Below are 13,379 nucleotides of genomic sequence, written 5' to 3' on the forward strand. Positions count from 1 at the left end.
AGGCAGGCAGCCCTGCCCAGCCCAATCCTCCTCCTAATCACAGCTACCTCTCTGCCTCAACCCCTGGGAAACGACAGGAGAACACAGCATCACCCTGTGAGGCAGCAGAAAGACAATCTTGCTGGAGAAGATATCCTTGGTGGCAGAGCCTGGCGTGCCAAATCCCTCACCCTCCAGCAGAATTGTCACTCTGGAGGTGTGGGGACCCGAGGGGGCCACAGGGCGAGGGCAGCCCGGGTTGCAGAGACACACCCAAGGCTTTGCAGGAGCAGGTCCCCCTGCGTGCCCTGGGGTTTCACACACCATTACATATACAGCAAGAGCTTCCCAAACCCATGCACACACACTAAGGAAATATTTAATTAAGCTGCTTGCAAAGGGGGCTGGAAGTCATTTCCATGTTTCGCTCACATTTTCACTTCCAAATGAACAGCCCTTTTAGCTTTACCCACAAATATGCTAATTGAGATGCTCCTTATGCAAATATATGCAATTTTATTTCAGCTGCAGAGATTCAACTTAAAAGCAGAGCCCCAGCCTCCTATCTCTGGCTGCTTTGATGGAGGGAGGTGCAGAGGGTGGGGGAAATAGGGAACACAAACAAAGGCAAAGGACAGGCCTGCCCTCCTGCTGAGGGCTCAGGCAAGACCAGTGGACAGATAAATCCAGGATATGGAGGGGCAAGACAGGGAATCCTCATGGGAGTAGCTCAGCCCCAGAGAGGTCACATAAGAGAGAAGCACAAGTAGCCAAAAGCCAACTACCAAGCTGCAGCACAACCTCCCATCAATCGCCCCCACCATCCTCCAAAGAAGAGATTTTCCAGTCACCAGGTCCTGCAAAAAGACTCTACAGTCTTTCTACCACCTCACAAGGCATCTCAAAGCAGCTGGGTGAAGTTCCTGATGCAGTCCTGCCCTGGGCACCCCAGCCCCAACAGCTGCAGCTCCACTTGCAGTTCTTCAGGGTCAAAGCCAAATCTTGGCTATTTCAAGACCCTCCTCATCTTAGGTCTCCTTTGCCATTTAATTCTTGCAGGTCCCAGCTGGTCTCCACTTGTCAAAGGATCTCAGGTTATCCTCCACATACACACTGAGGTGTATGGTTCCCCCTTCCTAATTTGGTCCTCCCGGTCGCTTCTAACCTAACTGAGCCATTCCTAAAGCCCCATCCTCACTGATGATTTCCACACTTCCCGTTCTGCCATAAGGACATCAAATGCCACTGTGAGAACACTCCCCACACGTACCTTGCTCTGCAGCACTGCTGCTGCACCTAGAGCAGGTCCAGGGCAAAGTGGTGAGCAAGTCAGCGCTGGGTGCCAGTAACATGGTGAAACCCTGCTCACAGCCTGCCTCGCTCCTGCTGGCCTCAGCATGGCTGTCTGACCACCACAGCACCCTGAAAGGCTAGGAGAGGAGCTGAGGCAGGGGTGCCTGGCTGTGGGTCAGGCTGGGCAGCAGGGCTGGGGCTGTCCCAGGTGTCCCTGTGCCATGCTGTGCTCCTGGCACGGGCACAGGCTGCTGGCAGCACGGTGCCATCTGCGCCGTCTCTCTCCTTCCCACGGTCAGGCACTCTTCCCTCATCACTTCTTGCCTAAGAGGCTTTCATCACTCCTGGTAATTAGAGGGAGGCTCTCCTTCATGTGTTGAAGTGTTCCGCCTCCCCAGAGCGTGCCAGCAGAGCGAGGAGCCCAGTGAGGAACCGAGGGTGGGGGTGCTGCACTGATACGGACCCAGAGCTTGTTCCCCATCTGCCTCCTCCCCAGCCCTGCCAGGGGCCAGGGAGATGAAGCCCAGGCAAGGCAGGGAAAAGGGGCCAGACCCACTGGCAGTGCCCTCCTTGCCTCCTGATGACCTCGTGAGAGAGCATGGACCAGCCTCAGAGCAGCATTTCAGGGTCACTCTGTGCCAAGGGCCCCATCCCAAAACAAGTCCAGGCTCATGGCTGGCCTGAAACCTCCCCCAGCCAGGGCAGGCATCCTTGCAGGCAACAAAGCAGCTCTGCTCAACTTTGAGTGTCCCAGGATCAAAGCCAGAGCCTCTCCACAGCCCTCACACTTGCCCACATCTCACCCCACAGCTGGGCCAAAAACTCCCCTCTACTTCCACAATGATCCCAAACTTGGTAATGCCATGCTAGGGAAAGGGCTGCAGAGAAGCAGAGGTGCAGACAGGGCAGAAGGACAGCAAAGACCAGGGTGGGTACAGAGCCAAGGCCATCACTGCAGGATGAGCCCAGACCCAGGGGTAGCTTCAGGGACTGACTCCTCCCTGAGTGTGCAGGCACCTTCAGTGACCATGGAGAGGTTCCAGCTGCCTCCACACATGACCCAAAGCAAAGCTGTAGCTGATGGGAAGTGTGGAGAGCCAGCAGTGCTGGATCCAGACTCCTCACTCCCTCTCCTTCCTGCACTGCCAGCCCCAGGCATGCCACGGTGCCACGTGCCCAAAGGAGCCCAGAGCTCCTCATCACACTGAACAGCGGGGGCAGAAAACAAAAGCAGCATCCAGAGGAGTGAGATAAGCCTGAGCAGCAAACAGGAGCAGGACAGGAGGTGTGAGCTCTGCAGGCACACACACACACACACCAAGGCTATTTCCATGGCACAGCATGTCCCTGAAGGAAGGAAGGACATGGAGTGAAGGGCAGGGAGGAGGAACAGGGGGAAGTTGAATGGCACCAAGAGCAGAGCAGGGGAGGTCCATTAAGAAGGGAAATGATAAACACAGTGTTGATGAAAACAGCATCTGTACAGGCACAGCACAGCCGCCTGCGAGCCCCCTGACTGTTCCTCAGATCTCCTCTTGGCAGGAGGATGCATCCTTAGTGAATACTCAGCTCCAGCACAGCCTGCATCTGGAGCAGCAGCTGTCAGGGCTGAGGGGCTGAACTGCAGTGCTTTGGGCTTTATATCCATCTCTCCACCCTAGGGAGAAGGGGAAATCCTGAAGAGCAGTGGAACCAGGCTCTCAGTGTCCCCCCAGCCCTACGCAGACCCACAGGCAGCTTCCTCCCTGGTGCCCAGAAAAGGCATGGGGGGGAGTCAGCTCTGGCCTCCCTCCATCCCTGCCCATCTCAATCCATTTCTACCCTTTCTTTCACACCAACCCAATTCTTTTCCATCCCTGCCAGCTTTTGCCAAGGTCCTTACTCACAGGGTGGTCCAGGGCATCCACCATCACACTGGAGGATGCAGAATCATGCCCTGGGTCTTAAGAGAATTCTCTTGAAAGACACTCAGCTGCCTCTCCTTACTGAAGCCTAAGACCAGGCTGTACCAGCCCTCCTCATTCACAACACACATGATGTAAACCAGGTTATCCTGAGCTGTCTCTGGGGCCATCCTACAGGATTTTCCACCTGCCCCAGCTCAGGAACACACAGGGATCTGTTACCAGCACACCAGTCAGCCACAAAAACTCAGATACACTCACTCAACTGCTTGCAGCCATCTGTCCATGCCTTTGAAAAGAAAGCATCTGTAAGCATCTGGGAGCAAGCAGCAGTGGGCCAACAGAGAAGCAGCCACTCCATGTGTGGGCAGAAAGAAAGGCTGCAGAGAGGAGCCCAGTGAGGAGCCCAGAGAGGAACCCAAGGATGCCTTGGCCACCAGAACAGCCCAGCCCTGCCTTACCAGCACAACCCTGCTGCTCCCAGCCCTTGGGACATGCATTAAAATCCATTTACTTAATGGAGGCTTACAGAGAAAGCCTGACCTGTGGGACAGAGACACAGCAGAGTCACATCTCTCCAGTCTGGAGGAGTTGGAGCCATTTGGCAGGTCTGCCCTTGCCCTAGCACCAGAGAAATTCAGCACCCTGCAGCTGATGGGGCATGGGTGTCACAGCTGTCACTACACTGAGGCACAATCACAAGGCTAGGTAGCATCATGGCCACCTCCTGGACTGGAGACAAGTTTCCAGGATGCTTGGATTCCCTCTTGGAATCAGACTTGCTGATATCATTTTCCCCCTTTCCCTGTGCCACACCTGGATTTTTGCTTCCACATTGCAGTGGCAGGACATGCTGGTGATGAGCTGAGCACGTTGGTGCTTGAAAAACCAGCAGCTCTGCAAAACCTGCCCACAGAATTGAAGGAAGCACCAAAGGCTCTCATCTTCTTCCCCATCCCACTCCACTTGCCAGCTCCCTTCCCACAGCCACACACTCCAAAAAGCCAAACCACAACAGGATTTATGAAACAGAGTTTCCAGAGGAGAAATCCAGCAAGGAAACATGGAAACAGTGGGAAGAAATAAATATATCTTGCTAGTCCCTGGAATTGCTCACTAGCTCTCTGTGAGGATTCCCTACTCCCCACCTCACCAGCAAGCTCTGACAGAGGCAGGCAGGGAGCCTGGTGTTACATCTTTATCTTAAAAGGGGACTCATTTCCCCACAAATGCTTTGAAGAAGGCGTTTAACTCTGACAAAGACAGCCTCAACACCTGCCTGTGCACGCGCTGGACTCGGAGATTCATTGCAGGATCAAAGGTGCCGAGCGCCTTCAAATGCTGCACTTGATCAGTGTCCCATGGGAAACCCCCACAGGAACCCACCCTGTCCCTGCCATGGGGAGCTGCCAGCTCATCCTCCAGTGCAGGAACCAGAGCCTGTCCCCAGGAGCTGCAGACAAGCCTGTGGGCAGCCCTGCTCCCCTAGTCCCCACATCCCCCTTTGCAAGGGCCCCGTTTCCCTGCATGAAACCCTTGGTTTCCACTCCCCTGTTCAATCCCACAGCTCAGGCAGAAGCATCCCTGCCCAATGCCCAAGCCTCTAGGAGCAGGATGCCCAAAAGACACCACTGCCTGAAAACACATGCCACATGTCCTCAGGAGCCCTGAGTACATAAAGCTGGGACTTCCAGAAGCTTCCCAGGTAACTCCTGGAAAGGAATGAAGCCCCAGAGAGGATGCAAATTCCAAACCAGGACTCCCAGAGACCCTGCACAAAGTATCCCAGGAGCCACTGATGCTGGTCTGTGATGGGAACAGTTCCATCATACAGGCACAAAGCCAGATGGCTTTATTATTAAAGATGGGACAGGTTTGGAGCGCTACCTGGAAGGCAGCCCCTCTGCTCAGAACATCACAGCCAAACACACAGGCAGCACAACCCCCTCTGTACCCTCCTCTCCTGTAGAAGTGATCAGATGCATCTTCCCTTCTGCAACCCCTCCCTTGACCAGGCAGGCTCCAGCAGCCCTTGAAAATGCATGGGAAGAAGACCTGCCAAGGTGCTGGGAAATAAGAGAGCCAGGATGGGCACGCAGCAGCAGGACCAGCCCCACAGCCCACGTTTTGCTGATGCCTTTCCAGATGTCTGCTGAAAATAAGAAGGGTCAGACTGTCCCTGGTGCACATGGTGGAGCTGCACTGGCTTCCCCTGGAGCTACCCCAGCTGACATCAGCAAAGAGCTGCCTCACTAGCCTCCCATCTCTCCACAACCATCTGAAAAATCTCTCTCAAACACTTTGTCCTCAGCTGAGAAATGATTCGACATGCAGAACTCTGCCTTCCAACCTAAGCAAAGCCATCCAAATACAAAAAGAAAACAACACACAGTGATCAGAGATCTCCACAGGAAAAACATTAGCCTCGTGGAAAAGCACATTGTTCCTAATACAGAATTTATCAGGCTGACGTATAGATTTTCCTGCACAAAATATGAAACCTGGATCTGAAAGGCTATTAACTCCAGAGAGATCCATTAAAGAAGCCTGTCTGCAAATGGTATTTAAAAGTATTGCATCATCCCAGGAGGTATTGTCATGCTCTTTGGCTACGATTCGACTGCAGGTCACATAGTTAAAACTACCTCCAAACCCTAAAACTCTTGATGTCAAAAAAATAATAATGTTCAGCAGCTTAGAACATGGACTTTTCTATCAGCTTCAACTGGAGCCATAAATATTAATGCATCCATAATTAGCCTTTTTAAATAATGCATCCAAAATTAAACATCAACGCAGTAATAAATCAGTCAGGCTCTTTGTTGTAGGTTTGTTTCAGGGGGGGGTAGGGGTTTTTTCCCCTCCTGTGTCAGGCACATAAAATAAAATGCCAATTCCCTCATCACCTCTTCCCACCGGACCACTGATTGGACCAAATCTGATGCCATTTGTACTTAAAAGTCATCTTTCTTTCATTTACAAAAATAAAAGTCATATCTGCTTTTTGATTTGCAAAATACTGACATGCAGCCAGCCCGAGCCAAAGCTGAGCTAATGTTATTGAAACCACAGGATGTGAAGGGAGACAAAGCTCATCTCAGAGTCAAGGTGAGGGAGAAAGTCAAGTTTGCAAAGTCTCTCCTCCCTCACTGCACAGCACTCACAGGAGGAGCCCTGTTCCCTGTGCAAAGAGCAGGAGGGAAGGAATCCCTGTGATGCAGAAACTTTGCAGGGGCTCTCCTCTGACACATCCCTCCTGGAGCTCACTGTGGGTGGGTTCCCAGCCAGGGCACCTGCAGCTCACCTGCTCTTCCCTGATCAAAGTGGAAACTCTGAACAAGTTTTGGAGGTGTGAACTTCAGCACAGCCCCCAAGCCAGGCTCAACACTTTGCAAAAAGACATCCAAAAGAGATCACTTGGCATTTGCTTGTCTATAATTACTGATCAGCCAGAGCTCCACCATCAATGGCAGGTTTCTGGCAGAGAAATGAAACCTTTTGCATTCTTGAGCTCCAAATTCTTTGCCCAAACACACCCCAGCATGAGCTCTGACGGTCCTACAGCACAGCACAGCCATCCCCCACTGCTCAAGAGCACTGTCTGCAGCTCCTCAGCAGGAGCTGTGGTTTGAGACTTTAGACACCTTGCTTAGACAGCACATCAATAATCCGCACCTCCTCTGTTTTATCAAACGCATATCTCAAGCTGTCTAAAAACCCTTACAGGAGTAGATTTCACAGCAGCCTGACAAGAAAGCAAATTCACAATTACTTCCAGTTAGGAAATTCTTGGGTAAACGCCCCAGGACATGTGGCATGTTCCATCCCATGTTGCTGTAACTTTCCAGCTCCCTCTCCAGCAAGCCTGGGAAGCAGGTACCGTGGCAGGAAAGTACAGGCTTCTCCTCTTGCATTGCCAAGTCACTCCTATTAACTGTTTCCAGGAATAACAAGACACTTGGCGTTTTCAGTCACATGGATTGATTTGTACAGTCTGCAGTGCAGTAAACTCGTTTTTTCTTCCAAAGTTTTGCCAAAACCAAAGCCCTGTTTTTACATGAGGTTCTGTCCTGACGCTACATGTTCCCACATACCCAAACCAACCATGGGTGCTCTGGTCACTGTCCCAGTCTACACAGGCAAAAGGAGGAGGTTTCCCACTGTAAACACCACTGTACTCAACTGCCCTTTCCTCTTGCAACATCAGCACCCACAAAGCTGAGAACTCTCTCTCCCAGTCTCACACCATCCCACCAATCTGTTCCTGGAGCCCTCCCACATAGTCCAGGCCACTTACGACTGATGGACGCTGCAGTTGTAGAAAACAAAATCCACAGAGGCAAATTTCTTCCCCGTCTCCTTGGATTTCAGGTAGAGCTTCACCACTCGCTTGTCCCCTGCAAGAGACCCAGGCAAAAAAAGACATCAGAAGGGACACAGTGCATGGCCCAGCATTCAGTGCAAGGCTTGTGATGGGCTGGAGGGAGCTGGGTATCACCATTCACCCCAGTTAATTAACAAAATCCTCCAAACGGGGCAATAAAAAGAGAGTGTTCATCCACCCCCACTCAGACACCTAAGGGGCCAGCAGAGCCCAAGTACAGCTCTGAGCCCCTAGAGCTAAACACAACCTGCTGGCATGGAGACTGGGGCCTTAGGTTATCCTGGGTGTGCTGAAGGAGGGTTTAATAGTTTTGGGGTCAGGAGAATGTCCTAGACCCCATGGCCACATCTACCCAGGAATGGTTCACAGATGGAAATAGGGCCAGGGTGACCAGGAGGGGTCAGCAAGTAAAATCACAAAGTGGTTTGTGCTGGAAGGGACGTTAAGGATTATCTAGTTCCAAGCCCAGTGCCTTAGGCTACATCCAAGCAGCTGTGCCCATGGCTTGGAGGAGACTAAGGAACCAGCCTCCCATGAGCAGCAATTCCTTCTCCTCCTATATCCCAAGAACCCAAGTGGGGTTCAGATCCTGAGACTGGGATCACTGTCATGGGAAGACTGTCCTCCTCCACCCCTGCCTGTGGGGTAACACATGGTACATTTGTCTCAGGCTTTTTGCCACGCTGGGGCACAAGCTCACCGCGGCCCCTGGTGATGGGGATGACATCCTTGGCAGAGGGAGAGCTGCAGTAGATCTTCCCATCCTCAATGCGGCTCTCGGACTCGGTGAAGTCTTCAAAGGAGCAGTTCACTCCTGCTGACAGGTCTGGGACATTCCAGGCCTGCAGGACCAGCTAGGGAGGAGAGGCAAGAGCATCAACACAGAGAACTGGGACAATAGGCTCCTCTGTGTCTGCTGTGTGTAAGTCTAGCCAACAGAAAAGACCAGGGGGTGCAATCCCTCCTCTGCCACCCACACATAGTGAGGAGACCTGCTCTGGGCTTTTGCAAGGGAGCCCCATCCATGCCCCTCCCTGCTCAAGGAAGGAGCACAGGTTTAAATGGGTTAAGAGCTGGAATGACTCACAGCCTCTGTCCTCTGCCCTTGACACACCACAAGCCACCATGCCTCAGCTTTCTACAGAGAACAAGAACAGCATTGGGGCTGAAGTATATTGCACAGAAAGGCAGAAAGGCACCCACTCCAGCAGAGGCGAGGAGGGGAAGAATCCACCTCTTCCTTCACAAAGTCATCCCCAGGGTCAGCAGTTCTCACTTTACAAAACGCTTGCCTTATTTCTAATTTGAATTTTTCACAGCTTCCAGCCATTAGTTCTTGTTATGCTTTTCCTTGATAGATTAAAAAGCCCTTTAGTCCCTGATATTTGCTCCTTGTAAAGGCACTTATACTCTGTAATCAAGTCACCTCTTAATCTTCTTTTTGATAAGCTAAGCAGATTGAGCTCTGGAAGTCTCTCACTGCAAGGCATTTTCTCCAGCCTTCAACTCATTTACATGATGTTTACGGGAGTTTTTCAGTCCCTCCCTTTAAAAGCTGCACTCCAGCCCAAGCAGAGCATCCCTGTGTCATCCACCCCAGACCTCTGTGCAGCACCCTGCCATCAGTATGGAGATAATTACCCCAGGAGTGAGAACACTGCCCAGCTCCTGGCTCCATCCCAGGAGCATAAAGAGTCCACAGTGAGGGCTCAGGCCCAGCATCACTTTCCAGGACACCAGGTGAACCTCCATCCATGGGCAATACCAAGCCCCAATTTCTCTGCTAAACAGCCCCACTCAAACCCAACTGCTCTGAAGGAACTTCACCCACACCACCCCCCAGTTCCAGCACCCCAGCAGGTCCCATCTGCAGCCATATCACATTTATCTCCACATTACCAAAGAACATTTACCCCTGCACAAGTGCTTTCCAAACTGTTTCCATCCAGTGACAATTCCCCTCTGATGAGAACTTTTTGAGATCTGTCACAGAGCCAGTTCTTAATCCACTTAACACGTGCTTTATCAATATTGTATAATGCTAATTTTTAATAAGAATGTTGTGTTGTACCAAGTCAAAAGCCTTGTAGGAGCCTAAAGACATCACATCCCCACAGTCCCTCTTCTAATTCAAGTCATAAATTCACCAAAGAGCAAAATGGGGTTTGTCAGACACAAACCCACGTTGACTGGCATAAATTATATTCCCATCCTTAAATCATTATCAGGTGTATTCTGAACCTGTTCTTTTTCTTTTCTTCTTCTAATTCTGAAGTAAAACAAAGCAGTCTCTGGCTATTTGGTCCTTTATGCATCTGAGAGAAAAAATGAGCACCTTTTCTGTTTCTGGGGCTTTTCTCAACATTCAGTTATTTATTACAAAGTCATACTATTACATACATCCCCAGGCCACAGAACTCCTTGGCCAACTTCTGTAGGATTCCTGAGTGCCAGATATCTAGACCTTGCAGTTTATTACTAGTATATGATGTTTCTTTTTCTCTTCATGGTGCTAATGGCCTGAAAAATACTTCAGGGAAGTGCCTCATCCTTTCTGCCTGCACAGAGAGAGAGCAGCAAGTTGAGCATCAAAGTCTCATCCCAAAATATCTACTGCAGGCTGGAGTCAGAGACAGGCTATTGAACTGGAGCTAGATCACTGGCCTATGAACGGCATTTCTGATGGTCATGCTTTATAATGGAGAAATATTTATTGCTCAGTTATGTCATTTCTGAATAATCATCACCCGCTTTACTATCTCCATCAATATGGAGCCAACAGCCCAACCTCATCAATGCCTTGCACTTTGCTCTGCTTTGTCTCAGGCCTCTCTTCCCCTTTTTCCCCATTCACCATACAGTCATCAGTTATTTTTAATTGCCTCCAGAGGGTCAGGAGGTGGCTGGGAGGAGGCTGAGGGAGCAGAGGTGCCTTACCGGGACCTCGGACATGGTGACGGAGATGTTCCTGGGCTGCACGGTGAGCTGCACGCACTGCTGCAGCTCCGAGGCGAAGCGCTGCGGCTCGTCCGCCCGCTCGCACCGGTCCTTGCGGGAGCAGCTGCGGGGGAGGAAAGCACCGTGGTGAGGAGGAGAATCCCCTGGGCTCCTGCAGGGCCTTGGGCTGGCACCACGGCAAGCTCCCAGCACTAAAGTGTGATTTCAACTTTTATTATAAGAAAAAGAAAGGCCTAAAGCAAGGGGACCCGTGGGCCGAGCAGGAGCGTTCCCAACGAGGATGCTGCAGCACCAGCGCTGGGGCTTCTTTTCAGTCCCCGATGTCCCAGATGGAGAGGCACAGCTTCAGTGGGTCAGAAGCCCCTTTTTATCCTGTTTTTTGTCCCTTTGGATTGGTTTTTTTTTGGATCCTTCCTTTGCATGAAGGTTTAAGGCTCTTGATCGGCCCATTTCAGTTCTGTCCAGGCTGGCTTGTCTCCCCTGGGGGGTGCTGCACTTTACTGAGGTGTGTTATGGTACATTGAGTACCCTATTTCTTATAACTATCCTTTTAACCCCTTTTACCATATAATAACCAAACTAACAGTACATGCTTAACGATCTCTCAACTATTTTACAACAGTTTCTAACCTATTTTTAACACTTTGGCATGGAAATGATGGCCAAGTAGGGACCTCGGATGACTGAGGCCCATACCAGAGCTCTGCTCTCCCCTGAGACTTCAGGAGTATTTTATGTTCAGTTTTTGTATTGGCACAAGAATGCTAAACCCAGGAGCCCACGGGCAGGATGAGCAGGCCCTGGCAGCAGCTTCACCATGCACAGCCTGGGCACCACGGGAGGGGATGACTGACCCCTTGGACCATTCCATCTCTCAGCATTTTGGGGCCAAAGTCCAGGAGGGATGCTCCCAAGGAGACCAGCAGTGGGGATGGACACATTTTGTCAGCTGTAGGTCAGTGGCAGAGCTGCAGGGACAATCCTGCTGTACTCACATGTTGTGCAGGACACACCAGCCGCAGTGGGGGTCCCGGGAGCCCAGGCACAGCTCACAGCTCTCGTACTGCTCACAGCTCTCCACCGGCACACGCGTCACCTGTGGGGAGCAGGCACCGAGTGAAGGGGCTCAGGCTGCCCTGCCCACACCTTGACATGGCAGAGACAGAGCTAGCACAGGCTCACCCTGGCCTGTTGGTGGGAAAGCATCACCCACCACCCTCACCATCACCCACTCCTCTCCCATGCCCAGACAGCACATTTGCAGGCAACACTCCCACCCCAGAGAGACTTTTACTCCAAAAAAGTTCCTTTCATTGTCGCACCTTAGCAGTATTTGAGAGGGGGCTGGGCCAACTCAGCTCCACATGGGCTCCCAGTGCCAGCCAGGCACCCCATGGCTGCTGCAGCCCTGCTCTGAAAGGGTTACCAGTCCTTTATTAATTGCTCCTCCAGATTTGATTAAAATCCCCTCATTCTCCAAGCCCTTCGAGCTCTGTTACAACTGTTCATTTAATTACTTTCCACCAGCACTCTGATAACACCCAGCGTACTAGGGAAGAGAGTGGGCTTTATTAAGGAGAGGGGAGGAGAAGAGGGAGGACAGGGAGGGGGTGCAGGAAGGGGGTTCCTGCTTGCCTGCCACAAGGAATCTGCAGCACCAAGCAGCTGCCCATACCTGCCGTGCTTGTGCCTCAGTTTCCCCACTGCTCCCATGGGGCAGCACTCACTCATTAATTAAAATTTGCAAACTTCTCTACTGAAGGCTAAACCTGGGGTGTTCTCCCTCCAAACAGCACAGCAGAGCACAGGCTCAGCATGATGTCTACAGGCCTGGGATTCACTGGCCAACCAGTCCCCTCAGGGTGGTGAGGACACCTGTACTGTCCCCATTTGTTTGTCCCTGACATTGCTTTAGGCAGGTGGTGACAGAGGGTACCCCCCTACACAGACAAGTGTCAGATTCCAGGAATTGTGGTGGTCTCTGGAGGAGATCCCCAGTTCAGGTCAGTGCAACTGCCCCCTTGGCATCCACTTCTCCAACATCTGCCCCACAGAGGGGAAGCTCAGCTGAGCAAGCTCTGGGACAGAAACAGCCAGGGATGGAAGCACAGCCCAGGACAGCTGCATGGAGGAGCCCAAATGCAGGTTCTGCCCCACCTGGAAAGCTGCAAGTTTCCTGCAGCAGAGCAGAAACCAGAAACAGCCACTGGGAGGAGGGAGAAAAGAACTCTGCTGTCCCCTCAGGACTGTCTAGACAAACCTACATTGTGGCCAGGAGACTGTGAGGCTCCCAGCTCTGCTTCAGTCCCACTCACACACACACACTCCTGGCTGGGCAGAGCTGCTGGGAGACACAGGCACAGCACACCCCAGCACAGCCACCCTGTGTCACCCACCAGATCCAGGGAGTGTCACCACCATGACAGGAACCCGCTTCACTCCCTCCAATTCAGCCCATGGGGGGATGAACTCACACCAGCAGCCCTCCCACAGGTCATGGGGACACTGAGACAACCAAAGCTTCCTATCATGTACCCATCTGGTGCCAGAATGACAAATCCAGATTGGGTCTGTACCTCCAGTTAGCTTGGCACAAGCAGAGCCAGGGACCAAGGGGTGCACACCAGCAATCTGGGGGTGAACCAGTCCTATGTCCCCTCTGCTCTGTCATGCAGAAGCAGCTGCTCCAGAGGACAAAAAGTTGTTTGGAGCAAGGAGCTCCCGCTGACCTGCAAAACCCTTGCTCAGGAGGGGACGGCCAAAACAGGGAGGAGGTTTATGGCCAGCCACTCACAGTAAGGAAGGGTCAGGAAGCCCTTGGTCCCCAGGGACCATGGGAATTTCAAGCAGCTGCTGCTAAC

At 52.0% G+C, this 13,379-nt stretch overlaps 1 protein-coding gene across 1 annotated transcript in view; it reads right to left on the bottom strand.

Moving 5' to 3' along the window:
- The window catches only part of PLXNA1 (plexin A1), a 98,111-nt gene that overhangs the window by 48,261 nt on the left and 36,471 nt on the right, over window positions 1-13,379 (bottom strand). Inside the window, exons 4-7 of the mRNA XM_005420215.2 lie at window positions 11,514-11,614; window positions 10,498-10,621; window positions 8,261-8,414; window positions 7,474-7,573 (exon numbers count right to left, since the gene is read on the bottom strand). Of these exons, the coding sequence (XP_005420272.1) occupies window positions 7,474-7,573; window positions 8,261-8,414; window positions 10,498-10,621; window positions 11,514-11,614 (479 nt within the window). The remainder of the gene's footprint in view (window positions 1-7,473; window positions 7,574-8,260; window positions 8,415-10,497; window positions 10,622-11,513; window positions 11,615-13,379) is intronic.

This window comes from Geospiza fortis, unplaced genomic scaffold (assembly GCF_000277835.1).
Source record: "Geospiza fortis unplaced genomic scaffold, GeoFor_1.0 scaffold70, whole genome shotgun sequence".
NCBI classification, from domain to species: domain Eukaryota; kingdom Metazoa; phylum Chordata; class Aves; order Passeriformes; family Thraupidae; genus Geospiza; species Geospiza fortis.